Consider the following 24,573-nt stretch of genomic DNA (forward strand, 5'->3'; position numbering starts at 1 on the left):
GCGGACATTGGTAGCGATGTGCTGAAAAGGGTCAAAAGAATGCCGATTCGACCGTCCGCAAAGAGTTTTTTTTTCCAGCTACATAGCGGCACGCTACCCGTTAAAACCTGGCTTCAGGAAAGCGGTCTTTTTGTTCCCTGGACGACCAATTGCCTGTTATGCCGTAAACCTGAAACCGTAGAACATATATTCCTCGACTGCTAGGATGCCATATTCCATTGGGACATCCTTCAGCGCACTTTAAAAAAGGATCTTCCTGTTTCACCCCGCGGCATTCGTTTCCTTCCGGTCGACAAGAGCGGCAGCGTGCCCTATGATATGTTCATGGTTTTGAGCCTCCATAGTATTTGGCGAACGCGGATGGCTGTGCGTCACGCGGACGTGGATGCGCGTCCAGTCCGAGAGTACTTCGTGGAGAGTGTTGTGCATATAAGGGCGATGTACAAAGCGCAGAGGGAGCAGCCTGAATGGCTCCCTGTTTTGGACGAGCTGGTTGCTTTAAAACCTTTTTAATCCACCCGCGCCAGCCAAGGAGTGGCCGGCGATTTTAGCAATGCTCTGAGTGTATGTGTTGGTGTTTCATGCTCTGTTTAAACCAGGCAATAAAGAAAAAAAAAAAAAAGGCGTGGTCTAGTGGCTAGGATACCTGGCTCTCACCCAGGAGGCCCGGGTTCGATTCCCGGCGTCGGAAGGATTGGGACTCATGGTGTCGTGGTTAGCACTCTGGACTTTAAATCGAGCGATCCGAGTTCAAATCGCGGTGAAACCTTTCTCCTTTTTTGCATCCCGTCGCAGACGGAGTATTGCCAGATAAAAAGCACATACTTTTCAGCGCTCTCCGTTCCGGCGTGGTCTAGTGGCTAGGATACCTGGCTCTCACCCAGGAGGCCCGGGTTCGATTCCCGGCGTCGGAAGGATTGGGTCTCATGGTGTCGTGGTTAGCACTCTGGACTTTAAATCGAGCGATCTGAGTTCAAATCGCGGTGAAACCTTTCTCCTTTTTTGCATCCCGTCACAGACGGAGTATTGCCAGATAAAAAGCACATACTTTTCAGCGCTCTTCGTTCCGGCGTGGTCTAGTGGCTAGGATACCTGGCTCTCACCCAGGAGGCCCGGTTTCGATTCCCGGCGTCGGAAGGATTGGGACTCATGGTGTCGTGGTTAGCACTCTGGACTTTAAATCGAGCGATCCGAGTTCAAATCGCGGTGAAACCTTTCTCCTTTTTTGCATCCCGTCGCAGACGGAGTATTGCCAGATAAAAAGCACATACTTTTCAGCGCTCTCCGTTCCGGCGTGGTCTAGTGGCTAGGATACCTGGCTCTCACCCAGGAGGCCCGGGTTCGATTCCCGGCGTCTGAAGGATTGGGTCTCATGGTGTCGTGTTTAGCACTCTGGACTTTAAATCGAGCGATCCGAGTTCAAATCGCGGTGAAACCTTTCTCCTTTTTTGCATCCCGTCGCAGACGGAGTATTGCCAGATAAAAAGCACATACTTTTCAGCGCTCTCCGTTCCGGCGTGGTCTAGGGATTCTGCTTCTGGCACTCGCCGAGAACGGTCGCAGGATGGCTGGCTCTAACGGAGCTGCGACAACGGCCCCAGTTGGCCGCGGTACTTTTGCTGCGTCATCGTCTGCCGAGGACTACAAGGTGGTGTTGCCTCCCATCCCAATGGGTGCAACGATTTTAAATTCAGTACTTTTGCACTGCGATCTGAGAGGCCGCCCCTATCGTATCGAAGATTTCCGGCAAGAACTGAAGCGGTGCGCCGTCCTGTCCGAGATTGTGGCGCTCGGTGCTTTCCAGATGAACCATGTCTGGTTAGCCACGCTGCGAACGCCGGAAGCCAAGAAGCGGCTCATCGACTGCAAAGAGTTGAAGGTGAAGGACCTGAGGTGTGTCGTCATCGACCCCAGCAGCACGGAAGTCCGTCTACGTCTCCATTGGGTCCCGTATCATGTGACGGACGACGCGGTGAGCAAGTTTTTGGAACCCTACGGCAAGGTTATAGAAGTCGCACGTGAGAAGTGGCGCGTCGAGGGATTCGAGGGCATCGAGTCGACTACCCGGGTGGCACGCATGACGCTGAAGAGCGGCGTCACGCCCGACGGAATGCCTCATCAGCTGCGGCTTCAGGGGGCGAACGTCCTTATCGTAATCCCGGGGAGGGCGCCGGTCTGCCTGCGCTGTAAGCGTGCCGGGCACATCAGGCGCGACTGCCGCGTGCCTAAGTGCTCGGTGTGCTCACGTTTCGGCCACGAGAAGGAGGAGTGCGTAAAGACCTACGCCCGAGTAACTGGTGGAGCGGCGGCGGAAGACCTTTCGCCCCTAACCATGGATGTCGACGAGGCTGAGCGTTCCGCTCAGGGACAACAAGACGAAGCTTCACCGTCTGGTGAGCCCTGCAGCCATCCTGTTGGAGCGGACGGCTCGACTGAAATCTCGCCTGTAAAGGACAAGAAGGAGGTGGCTGGTGGCTTTCCTGAACCAGGCAGCGCGGCACCCCCTCCCACGGCGACGCCAATGGAGAAGACCGCAGCCCCGCGCGAGGCCTCCCCCCCGACTTTCGAGAAGGCGCCTTCCGAAGGTCACGACACTATGGACGAAACCACCGAGTCCATCAAGCGTGGCCTCGACGAGAACCCTCCATCGACGCCGGGCATGACACCCAGGCCCAACCCTTGGATGGAGAGGACAAAGAAGGGGCGTTTCCAGCCCACGCCCACCTTAACCCCAGATGACCGGAGGCGACTCAACAGCAAGTAAGGCGGCTGACGCCTGGTTACAAAGACTGACGTCCGAATGCCAAGGCAAGTGCTACAGCAAGACACATGATTTGTACGTTCCAACCAGCAATAACGGTCGCATCGCTAAATGTTCGAGGTTTGAGCGCCAGGAAAAAACAATACCAATTGCAGCGTTTGCTGCTTAAAGAGAAACCCGATTTCTTAGCGGTGCAAGAGACTAAAATGGCTGAGGAGGAACAGGTTGCTAGTGCGCTTAGGCCTTTTCTGCAGTCGTACGAAGTTTGTGTCACCCACGCGTTTGGTTTTTCTGCCGGATGTTTTCTTTTTCTTAAAAAGTCCCTGCCCTTGTCGGAGTTAGCTGTAACCACCGACACGGAAGGGCGGTTCATCATGTGTGATTTTTCCTTGGCGTCTTTTCAGTGGCGAATTGTTTGTGTGTATGCGCCTAGTACGGTTAAAGACCGTGTTTCCTTTTTTATTGGCTTACGCCGTTTTCTAGATTGTGATAAAACGATTGTGTTGTTGGGCGATTTTAACTGCGTTGTAAGGGCAGCAGACAGGACGCCCCTGAGGCGGAGCAGCGACAAGAGTGCGCAAGTTTCAAGCGAACTGGTTGAAGACTTTGACTTGGTTGACGCCGGAACGGTGACGAATGAAAAGAGCGAGATTCGTTTCACCCATTTCCAAGCGTCGTCTCATGCGCGCCTAGATAGAGTATACGTATCGGCCTCCGCGGCAGCAATGCTAAGAAAGTATCGCGTCACACCAGTGTTTTTTTCGGATCATTGCATGATTTCGACAACGATCGGCGAAAAAGCGCCGCCGAAGGCCAAGTGTAACTGGAAGCTGTGGAAGCTTAACACAAAACTGCTTGATGATGAAAGTTTTCTTGCAGCGGTAGATAACGTCTTCAAAACGTTTTTTAAAACCGCAAGGGACGATGTATTCGAGACATGGGAGCTCATCAAACAGGAAGTAAAGATGCTCGCTATCGAAAGGTCGTCGATTTTAGCGTACGAGGCACGTTGCGACGAACGTGGCTTAATCGAAGATTTGCAAGCTCTGTCAAGAGCTGAGTGTGAGCGACCCGGCACAGCTCTTAAAGATTTGGAAACGGTTAAGCAACGCCTGGCGCATTTTCATCAAGAGCGTTACCGCGGAGCCATTGTTCGGGCTCGATCAGAGAAGTACTTGATGGGAGAACAGCCTACTAAACGGTCTTTGGCGGATGAGAAAAGGTTCGCGCTTCGCAACGAAATTGGCGAAATCGAGTACAACGGAGTGATTAACACGAGCCCCGGTAGTATTGAGCAGGCGTTTGTCGCACACTATAGGCAAGTTTTTGAAACCCAAGTTAAAGGAAGGCAGGACCCTATGTGTGGAAAACTTCTAGAGTCCCTGCCGCAACTAACGGAAGAGGAGAAGGAAAACCTCACAGAGCCGATCACTCTTCAAGAGGTCGAGAAAGCAATAGACGATTTGCCGAGCTCGAAAACGCCAGGACCGGACGGGCTATGCGCCGAATTTTATAAGAAATACAAAAGCGTAATCGCTCCGCTTTTTTTAGAAGTGATTTGTAAAGCATACGAAAGGAAAGTACTGCCGCCGTCTTTTTCACGTACATACACTGTGTTAATTCCCAAAAGTGATGACGTTGCGAAACTACGTCAAGTAACTGGTTTCCGCCCGATAACTCTGTGTAATGTAGATTACAAGATTTTTGCTAAAATCCTAGCGAGGAGGTTCCAGAGTGTTGCCTGCCAGCTCATTGGAGATCATCAGACCTGTGGAATACAGGGTCGACCTATTTTGACGAATGTGCACGTTGCCCGAACTGTTTTGGAGGCATGTGACGAAGGCATGGGCCAAGTTGCCATGCTTCAACTGGACCTAGATAAGGCTTTCGATCGTGTTAAGCACGATGTCCTTTTTGATGTTTTAAAGCACGTGAATGTGGGCGAGCGTATTTTGGACGGGGTTAAAATGGCGTACCAAGAGTGTACCACTAGGCTCATTGTGAACAGGGAGTTGACTGAACCGATACGTGTGCGAACATCCGTAAGACAAGGATGTCCCTTGTCGCCGTTATTGTTTAACCTCTATTTGGAACTTTTTTGTTTAAGTGTTCAGAACAGTAATCAATGTCACGGATTCCGGATGGAAAATGAGGAGATAAAAGTCATGAGCTATGCAGATGATGTCGCGGTTTTTTGTAGCGATAAGCCAAGTATTAGCGCGGCTGTGAAGTTGGCAAGAGACTTCTGTAAGGCTACAGGGGCAGCCTTAAATTTGAGCAAGTGCCGTGGGTTTTGGGACGGAGAGTGGGCCACAACCCCTTCGGTGTTTGAAGGGGTGTGTTGGGACCGTGTGCCGTGCACTTACCTCGGTGTGCCACTAAAATGTTACAGGCAAAGCAAATCCTATTGGTCGGGAGTCGCCGCCGACCTGGACAGACGCGCTTCCCGTTGGAAGCAGCGTGAGCTGTCCATATTTGCCAGAGCGACAGTATGTAATAATTTTCTCATTGCAAAATTATGGTACGTGATGCAGGCCATTCATTGTGCTCGCTTGAATGTGCAGAAATTTCACCATGTTTTTGCCACGTTTATCTGGAATTCAAAGTGGGAGCCGATGAGGAGAGACAATCTTTTCCATCGGATTCGTCACGGTGGTCTCGGTCTCTCGCATTTGTTTTGCAAACAGATTGTGTCCCGATTCTTTTTTCTACGAGACCAAGAGCATCCTTTCATACGTACATTTATACAAACCAAATTGTCTCCTCATTTACCATCTTTTCTCGTTTCGTCCCATGGCGGCGAACTTAAGAGATTAGTGGGATATCAAAAGGAGGTGGTAGACGCAGTGTTATTTTTGTCTGCTCGTTTTTCTTTTGAATATTTGTCTGCTGTTAGCAAGAAAACACTTACACGCGATTTATTGATAAGTTTGTTTCCAAACCCGTTGTATAGAACTGTAGTCTGTAGCGGGGGCCAAGATGTGCTCAAGCGAGTGAAGAATATGTGCGTTCCCCCTTCCGTTAAAACGTTCTTTTTTAAACTGCATTCCAATACACTGCCCGTTAAGGTGTGGCTTGAAGGAAAGGGTATTGATGTTCCGTGGTCGGTAGACTGTATTTTATGTAAGAAACCTGAGACCATCGAGCACGTTTTCATTTTTTGCTGGGATGCGGTATTTTTTTGGGATGTGCTCCAGTGCACGTTGAAGAAACAACTGTGCATTAGCCAATCAGTTATACGTTTCTTGAATGTGAGTAACGATGATGGCATACCCTTTGATATGATTATGTTGTTGGGTTTGTGCAGTATTTGGAGGTCGCGCATGGCGGTCCGTCATGCCGACCCTAGTGTGAAAGAAGTGCATCATTATTTTTTCAGCCTTGTTACGCAAGTGGAAAGTGCTTTTTTCAAACCGTAAAACGAAACCCGAGTGGCTAGAAATTTGTAAACCGCTCCTCGAAATGCGAGGATTTTAATGTACCCTGCAATAAGTCTTGCAGAGTATTTTTTTAAAGTGACATGACCGTTTTTGCATTCCTCCTGCAATAAAGAAATAAAAAAATCCGGCGTGGTCTAGTGGCTAGGATACCTGGCTCTCACCCAGGAGGCCCGGGTTCGATTCCCGGCGTCGGAAGGATTGGGACTCATGGTGTAATGGTTAGCACTCTGGACTTTAAATCGAGCGATCCGAGTTCAAATCGCGGTGAAACCTTTCTCCTTTTTTGCATCCCGTCGCAGACGGAGTATTGCCAGATAAAAAGCACATACTTTTCAGCGCTCTCCGTTCCGGCGTGGTCTAGTGGCTAGGATACCTGGCTCTCACCCAGGAGGCCCGGGTTCGATTCCCGGCTTCGGAAGGATTGGGTCTCATGGTGTCGTGGTTAGCACTGTGGACTTTAAATCGAGCGATCCGAGTTCAAATCGCGGTGAAACCTTTCTCCTTTTTTGCATCCCGTCGCAGACGGAGTATTGCCAGATAAAAAGCACATACTTTTCAGCGCTCTCCGTTCCGGCGTGGTCTAGTGGCTAGGATACCTGGCTCTCACCCAGGAGGCCCGGGTTCGATTCCCGGCGTCGGAAGGATTGGGTCTCATGGTGTCGTGGTTAGCACTCTGGACTTTAAATCGAGCGATCCGAGTTCAAATCGCGGTGAAACCTTTCTCCTTTTTTGCATCCCGTCGCAGACGGAGTATTGCCAGATAAAAAGCACATACTTTTCAGCGCTCTCCGTTCCGGCGTGGTCTAGTGGCTAGGATACCTGGCTCTCACCCAGGAGGCCCGGGTTCGATTCCCGGCGTCGGAAGGATTGGGTCTAATGGTGTATTGGTTAGCACTCTGGACTTTAAATCGAGCGATCCGAGTTCAAATCGCGGTGAAACCTCTCTCCTTTTTTGCATCCCGTCGCAGACGGAGTATTGCCAGATAAAAAGCACATACTTTTCAGCGCTCTCCGTTCCGGCGTGGTCTAGTGGCTAGGATACCTGGCTCTCACCCAGGAGGCCCGGGTTCGATTCCCGGCGTCGGAAGGATTGGGTCTCATGGTGTCGTGGTTAGCACTCTGGACTTTAAATCGAGCGATCCGAGTTCAAATCGCGGTGAAACCTTTCTCCTTTTTTGCATCCCGTCGCAGACGGAGTATTGCCAGATAAAAAGCACATACTTTTCAGCGCTCTCCGTTCCGGCGTGGTCTAGTGGCTAGGATACCTGGCTCTCACCCAGGAGGCCCGGGTTCGATTCCCGGCGTCGGAAGGATTGGGTCTCATGGTGTATTGGTTAGCACTCTGGACTTTAAATCGAGCGATCCGAGTTCAAATCGCGGTGAAACCTCTCTCCTTTTTTGCATCCCGTCGCAGACGGAGTATTGCCAGATAAAAAGCACATACTTTTCAGCGCTCTCCGTTCCGGCGTGGTCTAGTGGCTAGGATACCTGGCTCTCACCCAGGAGGCCCGGGTTCGATTCCCGGCGTCGGAAGGATTGGGTCTCATGGTGTATTGGTTAAGCACTCTGGACTTTGAATCAAGCGATCCGAGTTCAAATCGCGGTGAAACCTTTCTCCTTTTTTGCATCCCGTCGCAGACGGAGTATTGCCAGATAAAAAGCACATACTTTTCAGCGCTCTCCATTCCGGCGTGGTCTAGTGGCTAGGATACCTGGCTCTCACCCAGGAGGCCCGGGTTCGATTCCCGGCGTCGGAAGGATTGGGTCTCATGGTGTATTGGTTAGCACTCTGGACTTTAAATCGAGCGATCCGAGTTCAAATCGCGGTGAAACCTTTCTCCTTTTTTGCATCCCGTCGCAGACGGAGTATTGCCAGATAAAAAGCACATACTTTTCAGCGCTCTCCGTTCCGGCGTGGTCTAGTGGCTAGGATACCTGGCTCTCACCCAGGAGGCCCGGGTTCGATTCCCGGCGTCGGAAGGATTGGGTCTCATGGTGTATTGGTTAGCACTCTGGACTTTAAATCGAGCGATCCGAGTTCAAATCGCGGTGAAACCTTTCTCCTTTTTTGCATCCCGTCGCAGACGGAGTATTGCCAGATAAAAATCACATACTTTTCAGCGCTCTCCGTTCCGGCGTGGTCTAGTGGCTAGGATACCTGGCTCTCACCCAGGAGGCCCGGGTTCGATTCCCGGCGTCGGAAGGATTGGGTCTCATGGTGTATTGGTTAGCACTCTGGACTTTAAATCGAGCGATCCGAGTTCAAATCGCGGTGAAACCTTTCTCCTTTTTTGCATCCCGTCGCAGACGGAGTATTGCCAGATAAAAAGCACATACTTTTCAGCGCTCTCCATTCCGGCGTGGTCTAGTGGCTAGGATACCTGGCTCTCACCCAGGAGGCCCGGGTTCGATTCCCGGCGTCGGAAGGATTGGGTCTCATGGTGTATTGGTTAGCACTCTGGACTTTAAATCGAGCGATCCGAGTTCAAATCGCGGTGAAACCTTTCTCCTTTTTTGCATCCCGTCGCAGACGGAGTATTGCCAGATAAAAAGCACATACTTTTCAGCGCTCTCCGTTCCGGCGTGGTCTAGTCGTCATTCTGTTTCTGGCTGCCGATAGGAGCGGACGCAGAATGGGCTCCGTGCGAGCAGCGATAGCGGCCGTCGAGGGTCGCGGTGACTCGGCATCTTCTGGTTCAAACGACTATCGTGTCGTCCTTCCTCCATTGCCAGCCGGCGAGGCGATGAAGCGTGCAGTTATTCTGCACTGCGACATCTCCGGAAGACCCTACAGGCTTGAAGATTTTCGGAAGCCGCTGAAAGACATCGGCGTGATCGGGGAGGTGACCGGAATCGGGGCATACCAGATGTCGCATGTCTGGCTCCTCGATATGCGGTCGGACGAAGCGAAGAAGAAGCTGCTCGACGCCGGGCAGTTCCTTGTCAAGGAGAAGGCGTGCCTCGTCGTGAATCCGACAAGGCAAGAAGTGCGGGTTAAGTTACATTGGGTGGCGTTCGACGTGACCAACGACACGATACGACGAGCCTTCGGGGAGTACGGCGAAGTGAAAGAGGTGACGCGAGAGAAGTGGAGGGTCGCCGACTTCGAAGGCGTGGAGTCTACGACGCGGCTCGTCCGGCTGGTGCTCCACGAGGGCGTCTCGCTGGACCGTCTTCCACACCAGCTGCGCCTTGGCAGTGGCGCGGTTCTGGTGGTGGTTCCCGGCCGGGCTCCGATGTGTCTACGATGCCGCACCAAGGGGCATATTCGGCGAGACTGCCGGGTACCTAAGTGCTCCGAGTGCCGCGCATTTGGACATGTGTCGGCCGACTGCACACGCTCGTACGCGGGTGCTGTTGGGCGTGGCACGGACGGAGACCACAGCGAACTCGTTATGGACGAGGACGAGGCGGAGGGCGCAGCGGCGCCTGCAACGGCTCAATCCGAGCCGAGAGAGGCGCAGGAAGGGGCCACCACCATTACCGCTGTGACGAGCGGTGCTGACCTGCAGCCGGTGGCGGTGACTTCGAGGCCGGAGCAGCCGGAGGCGCAACAGTCGGCCACGCCGGAGTCGGGCATCAAAGAGGTCAATGCCTCTGGAGTGGATGTTCCTGTGTGCGACGATGTCAACAGCAACTCGGAGATGGAAGTCGAGTGGGCAGCGTCAAAGCGTCGCTGTGATGCCAGCCTTGAGGCATCGCAGGAGCGTCGGCTTAGTCAGCTTGAAAAGGAGTGGAAAGTTGTCGGCGGAAGGGGAAAGAAGATGCGAGTCGCCAGTCAAGGGCGGTCGTCGTCGCTTCCACGCGGTGACAAGACGGCGGCCGGAACGCCTGCGGGCATGGAACACTGCGCCTCGTAAAACTGAGGGGGTAAGCACCGAGTGCTCCGTCTGAATTATTCTACCATCGTGTCTCTAGATAGGTTACTGCGAATTGCGACCCTAAATGTACGAGGGCTGGCTGCTGGGAGGCGGCAGAACCAGCTGTATCGCCTCGTGACAGAGCAGGACTTGGATATTGTCGCGATCCAGGAAACGAAAGTTGAGGGCGAAGACCAGACGGAGCGCATGGTGAGACCTTTTACGGCGCGTTATGACGCCTGTGTTAGTCACGCGGTTGGGAAGTCGGCGGGATGTGTTCTTTTTGTTCGCAAATGTTTAGGGGCTGTTATCCATTCAGTGGTCACATGTGAGTTGGGGAGACTGGTCGTTTGCGATTTTTCTTTCGAGGATCGAGAGTGGCGCATCATCTGTGTATACGCGCCAACTAGGGTTCAGGAAAGGCGCATATTTTTCGAAAGTGTTAGGCACTACTGTGATACTGAACGGGTTGTTTGTTTGCTGGGGGACTTTAACTGTGTGTGCTCTGCACACGATAAAACAAGCTCTACTCCGTACCAAGACTCGAGCACCGTGCTTTTAAGCGACATAGTTAACGACTACGGCCTCGAAGACGTGGGAGAATGTGTCAATAGTGGGAGGGGCGTTCAGTTTACCCATTTTCAAGGGACCAGTCATTCCCGTCTAGACAGAGCGTATGTATCGCTGGAGGTGGTACCATTTTGTTTCGACTACACAGTGTGTCCTATTTCCTTCAGCGACCACTGTCTGGTCAAGTTCTGCGTTGGAAAAAAATCGGGAAATCGAAAAATATTTAGTTGGGACTTATGGAAACTAAATTGTAAGCTGCTGGATGACGACATTTTTAGAGCTGATGTCGAGGCCGCAATAGAAAAATTAAAGGATGTAAAGGCATGTGGGTATAGGCTAAGCTGGGAACATTTTAAGCAGGAGATAAAGATGAAGGCATTAGAACGAGCTAGTATAATTAAAAATGAAGAAAAAAAAATTGAAAAAGTGTTGCGTTTGAACTTGGAAATGTTGGTCAAAGAGGAATGCAGAATGCCGGGAGCATGTAAAGACGACATTTGTTCTGTGAAGGAAAAACTGGAGATTTTAGATAAAGAGCGTTATCGTGGCGCACTTGTCAGGGCGAGAGCGGAACGGTTCATAACGGGGGAGGCGCCGACTAAACGAGCACTGAACATGGAAAAAAGATACGCTCGTCGTAATGCGATAACTGAGGTCGAATGTGACGGTGCAGTCACGAGCGACAGGGTGAAAATCGAGCGCGCCTTTTTTGATTATTACTGTACCCTATTCGCGGCGAGTCCAGTCGATGTGGAGAGCTTTAAGCGTGACTTTTTGCCTTTAATGCCGCGGTTAGACAACGCAACAAAAGAGGTTTTGGAAGCGACCATCACGGCCGAGGACGTCTTGTTTGCTATTGAAGCCCTGAACCCGGGAAAGTCCCCTGGGCCAGACGGGCTCAGCGCTGCATTTTATAAGGCGCTGAAGCATGAGCTTTCAATAGTTCTGGCTAAGGTCTTCAATGAGGCTTTCGAACTAGGTGTCCTACCTCCATCCTTCTTGTCGTCCCACACCATTTTAATCCCGAAAACTGAAGACACTGTCAAACTGCGACAGGTAACTTCGTATAGACCTATCAGTTTAACTAATGTGGATTATAAAATACTTATGAAGATACTGGCCAGGCGGTTACAGACTGTAATTACGGAAATAGTTGGCCCCCACCAAACATGCGGTATTAAAGGTAGGACTATCTTAACGAATATTCATAAAGCACGGAGTGTGTTGGAGTGTTGCGACGCCTTGCAGAGTGGCGTGGCAATGCTACAAATAGATCTAGAGAAAGCGTTCGATCGGGTACCGCACGACGTGTTATTGGCTGTTCTTGATCATGTTAATATTGGGTCAGTGATCCGCGAAGGAGTACGCATGGCTTATAGCGGCTGTACAACGCGCCTTGTAATAAATCATTCCGTAGGCAAGCGCATTCAAGTGCAGCGCTCTGTTCGTCAAGGGTGTCCCTTGTCACCTCTTCTTTTTTGCCTTTATTTGGAATCGCTCTGTTTAAGTATTATAAGGCATGACATTGTGAGCGGGTTTAAATTATTTTCATCTGAAGTTCGTGTCCTTGCGTACGCGGACGACATCGCTATTTTCTGTACGAATCACGAGAGTATCATCAGTGTTGTTAATATAGTCAAACATTTTTGTCGTGTAAGTGGTAGTGCGGTCAACTGGCATAAATGTCTGGGCTTCTGGCATGGAGAGTGGAGTGTTACCCCAAGTGCGTTTGCCAATGTTAAATGGGTCACCACTCCTGTAAAGTACTTAGGGGTGCCCCTTGAGTATTATCGTGTGAGTGAGGAATATTGGCGTAGTCAATCAGTAGTCCTTCGCGACAAAGCCGAAAAATGGAGGGGTAATGGGTTTTCGATGTTTGCGCGTGCCACAGTTTGCAATTTATTTCTTGTGAGTAAACTGTGGTACGTTTTGCAGGTGTTACACTGTTCGCGTGTTAACGTACAGAAACTGCATCGTGTTTTTGCAGTGTTCATCTGGGGCTCCTCTTGGGAGCGAACAAGCAGAATGAACCTTTTCCGAAGAGTTCGCGAGGGAGGGCTAGGCTTATCGCACCTGTTTTTGCGCCAATTAGTAAACCGTTACTGTTATTTTCGCGATGTTAGTGATCCGTTTTTGCGTACGGTTTGTCAAGTAAGATTAGGTCGATGTTTGCCTGAGTTTGTTGTTTCCTCGTCCAGTGTGCCCGGCGGTATTCATGGGTACCTCAAAGAAGTAGTCGCATCATGCCGCTTTTTGGCGGCCCGTTTCTCTTTGGAATATTTGAGTGTAGTACCCCGTAAGCGGTTGTATAAGGATGTTTGCGATGCTGTTTTTCCGGTTCCATTGTACAGGACCATGTACTCTGCAGGCCCAGGACAGGACGTCTTGAAACGTGTGAAAAAGATGTTAGTTCCACCCGGGGTCAAGTCTTTTTTCTTTAAATTGCATACCGGTACATTACCGGTTAAAACGTGGATGGAAGAGAGGGGCTTGTTTGTCCCGTGGGGTGTTCATTGTTTCCTATGTAAAAAACCAGAGACTATTGAACACGTCTTCTTGGAGTGTTGGGATGGCGTCTTTCTTTGGGATGTCCTACAGCGCACCTCGAAGAAAGACTTTCCACTTGACTCTCACGGGATTAGGTACCTGCCGGTAGAAAACGAGGGTGGCGCCCCATTCGATCTTGTTATGTTGCTGGGCCTGCATGGTATCTGGAGGTCTCGGATGGCTGTCCGCCATGCAGACCGTGATATGCGTGAAGCTAAGGAGTATTTCCGTGAAAGTATTATTTCATTTATTGAAGTTCATAAGGCTCAGAAATGCGCGCCTGAGTGGCTTCCTTGCATTGAAAAGCTGGTGAACATGAGCAAATTTTAACCCCGCACTGCTAGCCGCAAGCCGGCTGGCAATTTTAGCATTACCTCTTGTATGCGTACTGTCTGTGACTTTAGTTACTGTGTACTGTCCAAGTCCGGCAATAAAAAAAAAAAAAAAAAAAAAAAAAAAAAAAAGGCGTGGTCTAGTGGCTAGGATACCTGGCTCTCACCCAGGAGGCCCGGGTTCGATTCCCGGCGTCGGAAGGATTGGGTCTCATGGTGTAATGGTTAAGCACTCTGGACTTTGAATCAAGCGATCCGAGTTCAAATCTCGGTGAGACTTTTCTTTGGAAATTACTTCGTAGATACCGCCCACAATTTTTTTTATTTCTTTTGCGTGGTTTATGGGCATAGAATTCAAATTATTTTTTTTTTATCTGACGAGCGAATGCGCATAAAGAAAAAAAATTGACTTCGCTCTTCCATGACCATAGGTCTCTGCTTCCCTTACAGCAGCAAAGAATTAGCATGAATGCACACAATATTCAAAAGAATACCACAAACACACAAAAGTATAAAGAGTACAGATATTTGTTGATGGAAAAACAAAGGCAAGCAAGTAATCTAGATTGCTGTTATTCACAGTAGTCATAGAAAACGTCTTAAGGCATATTAAAGGCAAATTATTGCTTGTTTCACTTCAAAAATTTATATACAATTCAGTGAAACGATTTTAAGAAGCGCTGCACAATGCATGTCAACATCTCATTACTGTAGTTCGTTCTGGAATGCGGTGTCTACAGAGCCAACTTTACACACAGCCTACACGGCTTTCCTAATTTTAAGGTTGGAAAGTGATATCAATATATTTTTATTATGACTAACAGGCCTTTTATATACAACAGAGAATTTATAGTTATAGTGCAACCTGTAGCATCAGGGGCCGACTTACCACTAGGCAGAGTAGGCAGCTGCCTAGGCTGGAAGAATTTTGGGGCGGCCAATGGACTACTTCCATAAATCCCTGCATGCAACACTGTGCGTGTTGCACTCTGAGAACTAGTTGGACAGGGAGGAGAGCGGTGTGGTTTCGGTTTCGATCGACACGCCCACGAGAGAATATACACAGAGCGTATCTCATGTTTTCTGGTCCCGAGAGCATCACTTTTGGTCTACTAACCTAAATGGCCAGACCTCGAAGCTTTAGCACAAGCCCGACACGTATAGCTTGTCTTAAGACATGCTTGTTGTATTTTTGTACCTGAGCCTTTCTGACAGCGTTTCGAGGGGTACGGACGAGCCAGTGCTGGGTATGTCGACGCTGCGAAGCTCCGGGATCTTGCTTGTGTACGAGTCAACAAGCTGTAACAACCAATAAGTATGCATACATCGAGCTCGCACCTTTACATTAGTGTTGCTGATCAGGAAGCTTGTTTGTTTTGTGCGTTCATAGACGAAATATAACTTTTTGCAATTACTGTTTTTCTTTATACGCCCGAGTATGCGAGGTAAAACTTGGAGGCGCCATTGAAAAGCTATAATCGAATACACTTCTTGTCTCTTATCTGTACTGACCCGCAGCACCGCACGAAGCGAAGTCCCCACCCGATTGCATTCCTCTAATATTCAACATCGAGTATGCGCATAAAGTTATCCTGTAATCGTATAGGCACATTCGCACATACAAACCATTTTAAGAAAGCAAAAGTCGAGCACTTGTGTGAAGAATATCGCACCGTTCGCCGAAGTGCGCCGGACGGGCGTGAATCCACGTATGCGGTGCGCCTAACGAAGTAAATGATTCGAAGCGCATTTGACGGTTGCTAATGGCCATAATATTTGTTATGTGTTTGCTTTCTTCCTGCCTGAGTATGTCGAGATAATTTCAAACACACCGTTCAGACACAGATCTTGGACATCAGTAGAAGCTCGTTCAAAAGGCTTAGCGAGGAGTAGGGGACGCTTGTTAGGGCCTCCGTCGTAGCTAGCCGATCTCAGCGTTTGCGAAAACTTAATCTCCTATCAGCATAAAATTTTAGCGGGTTATATATCATAACACGATGAAGACATCCTAGTAACTTTTGTGCAGTAGTGAGGTCGAATTTATTGCGTTTCCTTAAATGTTCATGCGTCAACGCTGGGCTCAACTTTGATACTCCAGTCAAGATGCGGCTTGCTTTCGGCTTGCTGAAGTAACAAGAAGCGGACATTTGGCAACCAAAATATGTGTAAGGCTCAAGATGACCAAATTTCAGTTTTAGTTCAGAGGTATCTGACGGGATTATTGAAATTGAGCTCAAAGATGCACTCGTGGGGTGAGCTGAATAAGCCATGCACGTCTTCCTACTTTTGCATACGCACGCACAATATCCGGTGTTTCAGGAACCAAAGAAAGGGCCTCGGGCCTTCGCTTTGTATTGCTCGAGAGTGAGTGTATTGTGCATTCGTGAAAAGTCAGATAATCGAAAACGCAAGCAGCGCATTCGGTCACGGCGTGGTGGCATGAAATGAAGCTGCTCGAACGAAACCGACACTGAGGGGCCAATTAGTTCCCAGAGTGCACTGCGTGCTATTTCGCCGCGATGGGGCGCTTCGATTTTGGAAGAAGTTTATTGGAGGCCGCTCCCAAATTTTATTTGCTGTTTTTCTTTAAATCTAGCTCCAAATTCAACTACTCTGGGAATTCTAGCTTCCAAGCTAGCTACTTTTGAAATTTTTAACTCCAAGCGTAGCTACTCCCCCCCCCCCCCCTCCCCCTTACCCAACCCCCGCTCCCCATGCACTGACCATTGTTGGGGGAGAGGAGGGGGCGGCACTGGTGAAGGCTGCCTGGGGCGCCTATGTACACAATGAGTATCGTTTGCGTGTGATAAAATTTGGGCTTTTCCAGAACAGTGTGTTTTCTATTACGATTTGTCAAGCACTGATTTCTCCATAAAAACAAGCAAAAACCACTAGTTATAGCTTGGGTGAAAGAGATAATCATAAATAAGAGGCATTATAGGAGGTAGGATGTATATGGCGATATTTGAACATTTTACCTAAACCTCACGAGAGTTTCCTACATGTAGAGGGTGCGGCCGTAAGGGCTAACACATTTGGCACGCCCTACGAAATTTGAGTTCCAAACGTACATACCTGAAATTGGGCACGCGAACGCACTTTCATTAGAAGTTTTATGTAGATTTTTATAGCTCAAATTCGAGGTCTTGAAATATTAAAAATAAAGTACGATCGAAGGCCGTGTATTTCCTATGTCCTATACTAGCCTGTTTGTCGTTTGCACACCAGTTTATGAACTCGCTTCCAGGTGGCTTGTTGAAACAAAAAAACACTAACCACTTATAGAAGAGGCTTTTGATGAGCAAGATAATCTCTATAATTAATAATTTTAACGGATTATATGAACAATGATTACCTGGGAACAAGCTCACAAAGCAGCCTGCAAACGACGAACATCCGGTATAGGGCATAGGAAATGCGCAACTGCCGCTTTTGCTAATTTTTTTTTTTTTTACCATTACTGATTAGAGCTTTGAAAAAAAAATATATATAGCTTCTTGAGAAACTACATTCGCTTGCCCAAATTCAGTATGTACGTCTGGAATTCGAATTTTGCAAGGCGTGCCAAATGTGTTAGTTCTTACGGCCGTACCCTGAATGTTGTACCGTCTCATCTCATAGCATGGTCTGATCAAATAATATTGCTATCGATTTTAGGCTTTCTACTACATTTATTTCAGGTGTACCTAGAGAAAACATAAGAATATAAAAACAGCCTTTATTTTAAAATTTAAAAAAAGACTACCTTTGCTTTATTACTGTTTATATATATAGAGTTTGCATTTGGTTCTGCTTCTTGCTCTCTCCGAGAGCGGTCGCAGGGTGACTCCCTCCAACGGAGTAGTGCCACCCACCGATGGTGTCCGCGGTTTTCCACTTTCTGACAGTGCGCCATCTACTGAAGACGACAAGGTCGTGTTGCCCCCAATTTAATCGGGGGCAGTGTGTTTATAAACCCAGTTCTTTTGCATCGTGACTTAAAGGGGCGAACGTACCGCATCGAGCATTTCAGGCAAAAGCCAAAAAAATGAGCAGTGCTGGCAAGATCGTGTCGTTGGGCGCCTATCAGATGAGCCACGTTTGTGAACCACGTTCAAATGTTCCGGCTGTGCTCGGAAAATTTGAAGCGAACAACGGTTCCTGTACTGCACAGAGTTCGAAGTGAAGGACCTGCGGTGTGTTGCTTTTAAGCAACCCCAGCTCAACCGAGGTTCGCCTTCCGCCGCATTGGGCCTCAATTCACATGCCCGATGGAGCGGTGCCCCAACGTTTGGAGCCGTACGCAAGGTAACTGAGGTTGGCCGTGACCAGTTGTGGGTCAAGGTCTTCGTGGTCCTGAAACGTCTGGAACTTCGCCTTACATTGCCTCATCTCAGCAGCATATCCATCCCGGTTATCTTTCTCGTCCTTGTGACGGCGAAGCCTGCACTTGGGCGTTGTTTGTGTCTTTCTTCCTCGAGTTATACTTCAAAATGTACAACCTTTTTATAGACCAACACGCGGCTCTGGCGTCAGGCCGCTGCGGTGGTGTTGCTGTCGACAGAGAACATGCCCAGACGATTCACCTCCCGCAAATCTGCTTCCAGTGCACGCGCAGTGCCGGCACCCGGTTTGGGCAAACGCAGGCTTGTTTGTAAACAACTCTCCTTTACTTCCGACTTACAATATAACTTCATGTAGCATATATATCGGCTCGTACGTGTCTGACAGGCATGGAAACAGTAAAGGGCGATTCACACACTTGCGTTGAGTTCGACCGACGTACGGGTTGCTATGGCAACAGCTGCGTCGGCTCCAACAAAACCGGTTTTTAGCCTGTTTTGATGGGCCGACGCAGCTGTTGTCATAGCAAACCAGACGTCGGTCGGACTCAACGCTAGTGTGTAAATCACCCTGAAAAAGGGTGGCAATTACACTTTTCCTTTAAAGCAATAGTTTTATGGGCGACATTTCGCAGAGATTTTATCGTTGTAGCCCGTCGTCGCCGCGTGCGCGCCAAAAATTTAAAAAAAAGAAATTGGCCTTTTTTGCGAGAAGAGGGCCAACCTCCGTGCCGTGCAAAGCGAGCGCGAGCAAGCGAAGAGGGCCGCCCTGGCATCTCGCCGAGTATTGCGCAACGAAGGGAGATTTATTGTATCGTCTTCTTTAAAAACTTGTTTAAAAACGTTACTCCCGTTATGTGAAACCCCACTTCGCAGTACCCACTCGCTACACGCAATGTTGGATGGTTTTAGAAGCTTCCACCGCGCTTACCCACTTCACGGATCGCTGACGGCACACTTTTAGAAAAAAAGGTTCACTAGAGTCCTCCCTAAATGGAGGAACACCCTTGAACTGATATGTTCCTTCCAAAAGGGAGAAAATTTTGTCCTGAAAGCAGGGGGCAAAGTTCCTCCGTCGCCTGCATCTCATTATGGTGGCCCCGAATCGAGCAAATCGAGCTCAATAAGGCTTAACGATGACGCTACGTCTATTGTACAGGGCAAGAGGAGCAGCAAATAAAAGCGTAACACGAGCTTTTTACGAACTGTATTTATTTCCGAAGCCGGCTTTCTCTCGCAGGTAAAGAGACTTGCCTTTCGAAAGCAGTCACTCAGTCTTCTCATTGTCAGCACTGCGATGTTAAACGGAGACAACCGATAGCCAGGTACTTGGCGCACTTTACGTTTTATCTAAGCTACTCCTCGAGCCACAATTCCTTCGTCAGCTGCACAACACAGAGGAGCGGTAAACCATTCGCGAAGCCAAAAGCCACTCTCGAAAAGAGAAAACTCGAAGCAGCTTAGTTCCACGGTAACCACAGATTATGGCGAAGCGTGAAAGAAAGTTAACTCGCTTGCCACCGCATGGCAGGGACAAGCAGAGTAACTGTAAGCAGCCAGGCTAGGTGGCGCTAGGTACAACCTAATTAATGCTCCACAAAAAAAAAGCATTTTTATTTGCTCACGCCACCATTACTCTTCAGGCCCTTCAGGACCTTTATTATACACTCATGTAGATACATTACGCATACCACTAGCATCAGCTGCACATATACATTGAGCGCACACAAACATACACGGCACATACAAACATCAATTCCACAGCACGCCAACCCAATCACTACCTCTGTGCTCCGCGTTTCCGTCTTTTCTACTGGTCGTTTCGAATGTACGGATTTTATCGGGGACAACCTAAGCAATAAAACATATTCCCGCATGTTGATTTTTCTTTTTCAGTAATGTCATACTCCTGAGAGTATTTAGAACGGCTCAGGGTATGAATCTCTTAGTAAAAAGTAAACGCTTATGCCGTAATTATTTGAGCGCAAATAATGAAACCACTCCACGGAGGTTCCAAGCAACGTGTTTGCTTCTCCGCACGGCATGTCGTAGCCAGTATTTCTATTGTAGTATTTGTTTCAATTTGTGCTGTTCAAGCACGGCTGCATTTGTCGTCTTGAATTACTCTCTCTAGAGGGGGTATTCACTTACGTGGAAGCGAAGCTTCACTGGCAGAGAAATCGCATTTCCATCAACTTGAATGCAGTCAAAGCCGCGATTTGCGGCAGGTACTAAGTGAACGAAGCTACGCCGTGGTGAGCGCGAAAATTTCTAGCGCTCATCCCAGCGCGCCACTTGGAGGGCAGTTTCTCCAGGAATCGTAGTATATTTAAGCAGTAAAATAAATTATACGTTTTTCTTTTTTTTAACGATTTTACCTTTTATCCTTTCTTAAAGCTAAAATTTCAAACTGTAAATATGTACTTTCCGTCATATTTCCATACTGTTCAGTACTTTCTCCAGAGCGCAATCGCTCTCGGGGAGGAAACAACAGGACATTGCAGACGCCAGTAATATTGGCCACTGTACGATAGGAGCTACGGTTCAGACCAGCGTTCCAACATGACTCTCCACAGGTCAATCGCCGCAGACTCGTCAGTTTCATATAGAATACATCAAATTGAGCGTCCAATACTCACCAAAATGCAACGTGAGCAGTTTGGTACTTCTGCCTCTTCGTTATCTTTTTGTATATATAAATGGCTATACGTGGCGCGAATGATGAACCTGTGAACATGTCCCTAAAGTAAAAAAAAGAAAAAGAATCTGCGTTTTTTTTTTTTTGGCAGTACAGCAATTTTAATTTAAGTTGGCATTTTTACATTCGGATGCGTAATTTCGTCTTCAGCATTCTGTATTGATTTGTAGGAGTCCGATTTCAAAGTTTTGATTCGGAGCTTTATGGCAAGACCAAAACTGCCAGCCCGAAAGGGACGGCAACACTGGTACACAGTTACCATGAAGACTGGCCCTGCCGTGTGATGTCACGTTTGTAGTGCGGAACATTCGCCATGATCATGTGCACAAGTATTCTTAAAGGGCCAGGGTAAGTTGCTCCTAATTTACTGCTTTGCTCCCAACAATAAACACTACCCATAATAAAGCTTTAATCCGCATTTAATAAAGTTGACTAACGAAAACCGAGTTCAATTATGCCGGATTAAATGGATAAGTTTATTCTTGACGGTAGTGCGGCAGCGTGACTGTTGTGGATGCATCGCTCTACTTATTCCTTTACTTCTTAATGAGAAGAAATTTGAAGTCATATGCTACCTCAAAGCTGACTAAGAGCTTATGACTCCTTTGTGCACGATCGAGAGGCAGTGCGGCAGCAGCGGTGACACATCATCATCCTTCAATCTATCGTTTAAGAAAGAACGAGCAGCAGACAACTACACTAAATTCCGTTCACAGCTAGCCGGCCAAAAGTGATTAAAAGCAGAGTTTCGATATGGCGCTTAGAGTCTACGGAGTTCCGAAGTCTATCCGCCGAAGGGCCGAGTCAGGGATCATGACCGTTTACTCCAAGATCTTCAAAGACAAACGACGCGTACCTATTTTCACGTCATTACAATGGTAAGTATAAAGAAGTGCTCGTAGCCTTTTTACGCGCGTCTGCGTTAGCCAGCCGTTTCTTGACCAGTGCTTAGAATGGGCAATTTTGGCGAGGCGGGTCGCGACGCTGAGAGTAACACGGTACACATATGTATAGTATACTGTATATACGAACATTTTTTTTACAGCAATATCTGTTATGGGTTCTTCCCATTACTGGAAATGACACTCGTTGTTAATGTTGTAGTTGTCGCAGTAGGCCAGAAGATGTCCATCGACGCTGTTGTCCAATCCTTGGAAAAGTTTGCCAACCGCCTGCGGGAATGGATCGTGGGTCATCTGCGTACGAAGCGGAGGAGTTACCACATAGCTACACCACATTCTTTTTTGTTAACGAAAGCGTCATTTATTTATTTACAGAATATTTACAGATCTACTTGAACAGAATGCAGGACAGCAACAATATCATGAAGCAGAAAAAACTGGAACGTCCCATGTTTCTGCACAGTAGCTTATATAGGCAATACGTGAAGAAAACAGGTCAATATTTGGGGCTATGAGTTCAACATGGTCAGTATTTGGGGCTATATGTTTTGCACCACAAATAGCTGTACCCGACAGACTTAGCACGCACGCGTAGACACACCCAGACGCACAATTCAGACTACTCTAAACAAAAAACCTTCTTGCGCACTGCACAAACCACCTAACTTCCCGTCATTGTTTCTTGAGAGGAGGCCGACCGCCCCGGCAAGCAAAAACTGGCACCCAGAGCGGCAAACCCTGGCCTCAAGCTGTTTTTTCACGCACTGCCACTCGTCCATTGCTGAGTTGGCCTCCTTGTCAGCTACTGAAATAACCCACTCCAGCTTGGCCACAAAGTAGCTCCAGGTTGGGCGTGTGTCTATATCGCACTGCACCATGGCTGTGCGCAACTGTCAGATTGCGTGTAGTCAGAGCAGCACTAGTACACACGTCACTTTCACCACGTCCGTCCCGACGAGAAGCAGGTACTTGAAGCCCCCCCACCTCCCCCCCCCCCCCCCCCCCCTCCACGTCAAAGGCCGTCCTCGGGTTGAAAGTTGTCCTCATCTCGTCCCAGAATAGGTAAGCACTTGAACACTCGACGAGAACGTGTTGGATGGTTTCAGTGTTCCCTCAGAGGTCGCAGCTGAGAAACCAGGACGCAAAGAATCTCCTCCGGTACAGAGATATCTTCACAGGCCGCACATCCAGGTGCATGCGGACGAACAAGTCCTCGGTGGCCGTGGAAACGGGGACACGCCGCACAAGTTTGAAGAGTCCTCCAGTTCCGTCAGGAACCGGTGGGAAGCCAGAGCGCTAACAACCCGCATTATACTTAGGATTTTTGTAGTACCCGATGTCCACTGCACGCGCTTTGTGGAAAAAAAAATAACCGATAACAAAATGCCTTTGTAGCAATGTCAATGACAAAGGCTCATGCCGAGAGACGCGGTTTTATGCGTTTCGGAACAAAATTGGCACAAAAGCGTTCGCAACAAAATGGTCAGATGAGCTTGTTCCACCACTGCAAATGACGTCCATTGTTGATGTTGAAGCTGCTGGTGTGGTAGTTGTAGCTGTCGTTATTGATGTAGTTGGCGCTGTAGGACGTAAGGTGTCCTTCGTGGATGTGGCTAAATCCTTGAAAAATGTCGTCCGCCGCCCGCGGGAATTGAACCTGGGTCCGTTACGTTCGAAACAAAGGTGTTACCACGGATCAACGCCACAGCTTTTTATTTCTTTTTTGCTTTCTTGCCTTATACAGCACAGCAACACACATCACTGCTCAACGTTTAAAGGAAAGGATAAAAACACCAGTAAATCTGACTGATGTCAAAACGTTAAAAGTCTTTCAGGGTAGACAGCACTTCGAGTACCGGCAACCCTCAGGTCTAGATTGCTGCGCCTTGTACACTTCTTTCAGAAAACTTATGTTTTCAACAAAATACTTACAAACAGGATGAACGTCTACGTTAGTGTGGCGGACAGCCATACGAATCCTCCATATACTCTGTAGGCCCATGAGCATTAACATGTGAACAGTACATCGGCCTCTCCTTCCATTGGCAGAAAACGAGTTCCTTGAGGGGTCAAAGGGAGGTCCTTTCAAGAGTCCTTTGCAGGACGTCCCAGAAAAACGCAGTGTCCGAACACTCTATAAAAGACCTGCTCGATACGTTCCTTCTCTTTAAATAAAAAACAGTTATCTGACCATGGAACAGGGATGTTTTTTTCCCTTAACCAAGCTTGAACAGAAAGTGTTTGACTGCGTAACTGAAAAAAAAGTGTTTTAGTGTACGTGGGGACTAACATTCGTTTAACACGTTTCAAAACATTATGTCCTGGGCCTGCACTGTATACTGAACGGTACAAAGGCACGGGTAAAAGAAAATCCTTCAAATCTTTTGACAAGTTTTTACGCGACACAATAAACAAGTACTCCAAACAGAAACCGGTTGTTAAAAACCGATATGCAGGAACCACTTTTTTTTTCAAATACCCGCGTAAACAAGGACTGGTGTCTACAGTTGTCGTCACCACGAACCCGGGCACCGCACTGCGCAGCCAAGTTTGAATTACAGTACGTAGATACGGGTCTTTCTGGTTTCTAAGAAAAATAAACCTGTTGACCAGCTGTCTCAAGAACAGATACAAAAGCCCTAAACCACCGGCTTTGACACGACGAAAAAGATTAGTTCGGCTCGATCTTTCCCACGTCGAGCTCCAAACAAAAACGGCGAAAATGCGATGCATACGTTGATTATTAATCCGTTAACAATGCAACACCTGCAACACGTCCCACAATTTTGCCACAAAAAACTCATTGCAAACAGTTTTTCGCGCGAAAATCAACAGACTTTTATGCCCCCCCCCCCCACCCCCTTTACTGACTTGGCGCGCAAAGCTTCCGTTGGTGCGGCATTGTTCCAACGGTACTCCAAGATAACGCGCAGGAGTGTCAGACCACGTAATACGTTCGAACACCATAGGCTTTGAAGTCCAATCGCCATGTCAAAAGCCCAAACACTTCTGCCAGTTGACTGCACTACACGTGTGTTCACAAACACTTTCCGTTAACTGTACAGCTTCTCTTACGCTTTCATTGTCCACACGAAAAATCGCGATGTCACCCGCATAGGACAAAATATGAACCTCAGTTGC

The 24,573-nt window shown here is 48.4% G+C and overlaps 1 protein-coding gene and 15 non-coding genes across 16 annotated transcripts; all 16 read left to right on the forward strand.

Annotated features, from left to right (window-relative positions):
• Positions 1–842: 842 nt before the first annotated feature.
• On the forward strand, positions 843–914 carry Trnae-cuc. Its single transcript has one exon. It is a non-coding gene; the product is annotated as a tRNA-Glu (tRNA).
• Positions 915–1,065: 151 nt separating this feature from the next.
• Positions 1,066–1,137, forward strand: Trnae-cuc. The gene has a single exon. It is a non-coding gene; the product is annotated as a tRNA-Glu (tRNA).
• Positions 1,138–1,288: 151 nt separating this feature from the next.
• Trnae-cuc lies at positions 1,289–1,360 on the forward strand. The gene has a single exon. It is a non-coding gene; the product is annotated as a tRNA-Glu (tRNA).
• Positions 1,361–1,804: 444 nt separating this feature from the next.
• On the forward strand, positions 1,805–2,764 carry LOC115314424. The gene has a single exon (XM_029973482.4). The coding sequence runs from the start codon at positions 1,805–1,807 to the stop codon at positions 2,762–2,764; it is 960 nt and encodes a 319-aa protein (XP_029829342.2).
• A 3,560-nt stretch (positions 2,765–6,324) lies between these two features.
• Positions 6,325–6,396, forward strand: Trnae-cuc. Its single transcript has one exon. It is a non-coding gene; the product is annotated as a tRNA-Glu (tRNA).
• A 151-nt stretch (positions 6,397–6,547) lies between these two features.
• Trnae-cuc lies at positions 6,548–6,619 on the forward strand. The gene has a single exon. It is a non-coding gene; the product is annotated as a tRNA-Glu (tRNA).
• Positions 6,620–6,770: 151 nt separating this feature from the next.
• Trnae-cuc lies at positions 6,771–6,842 on the forward strand. The gene has a single exon. It is a non-coding gene; the product is annotated as a tRNA-Glu (tRNA).
• Positions 6,843–6,993: 151 nt separating this feature from the next.
• Positions 6,994–7,065, forward strand: Trnae-cuc. The gene has a single exon. It is a non-coding gene; the product is annotated as a tRNA-Glu (tRNA).
• Positions 7,066–7,216: 151 nt separating this feature from the next.
• On the forward strand, positions 7,217–7,288 carry Trnae-cuc. The gene has a single exon. It is a non-coding gene; the product is annotated as a tRNA-Glu (tRNA).
• Positions 7,289–7,439: 151 nt separating this feature from the next.
• Trnae-cuc lies at positions 7,440–7,511 on the forward strand. The gene has a single exon. It is a non-coding gene; the product is annotated as a tRNA-Glu (tRNA).
• A 151-nt stretch (positions 7,512–7,662) lies between these two features.
• Trnae-cuc lies at positions 7,663–7,734 on the forward strand. The gene has a single exon. It is a non-coding gene; the product is annotated as a tRNA-Glu (tRNA).
• A 152-nt stretch (positions 7,735–7,886) lies between these two features.
• Trnae-cuc lies at positions 7,887–7,958 on the forward strand. The gene has a single exon. It is a non-coding gene; the product is annotated as a tRNA-Glu (tRNA).
• Positions 7,959–8,109: 151 nt separating this feature from the next.
• Trnae-cuc lies at positions 8,110–8,181 on the forward strand. Its single transcript has one exon. It is a non-coding gene; the product is annotated as a tRNA-Glu (tRNA).
• A 151-nt stretch (positions 8,182–8,332) lies between these two features.
• Trnae-cuc lies at positions 8,333–8,404 on the forward strand. The gene has a single exon. It is a non-coding gene; the product is annotated as a tRNA-Glu (tRNA).
• Positions 8,405–8,555: 151 nt separating this feature from the next.
• Positions 8,556–8,627, forward strand: Trnae-cuc. Its single transcript has one exon. It is a non-coding gene; the product is annotated as a tRNA-Glu (tRNA).
• Positions 8,628–13,717: 5,090 nt separating this feature from the next.
• On the forward strand, positions 13,718–13,790 carry Trnaq-uug. Its single transcript has one exon. It is a non-coding gene; the product is annotated as a tRNA-Gln (tRNA).
• The last annotated feature ends 10,783 nt before the right edge of the window (positions 13,791–24,573 follow it).

Source organism: Ixodes scapularis, unplaced genomic scaffold (genome assembly GCF_016920785.2).
Source record: "Ixodes scapularis isolate PalLabHiFi unplaced genomic scaffold, ASM1692078v2 PGA_scaffold3__209_contigs__length_174095766, whole genome shotgun sequence".
NCBI lineage: Eukaryota > Metazoa > Arthropoda > Arachnida > Ixodida > Ixodidae > Ixodes > Ixodes scapularis.

What these genes read in the sequence shown, in the direction of transcription:
- LOC115314424 (XM_029973482.4), top strand. Translation starts at nt 1,805, where the DNA reads ATGAACCATGTCTGGTTAGCCACGCTGCGAACGCCGGAAGCCAAGAAG.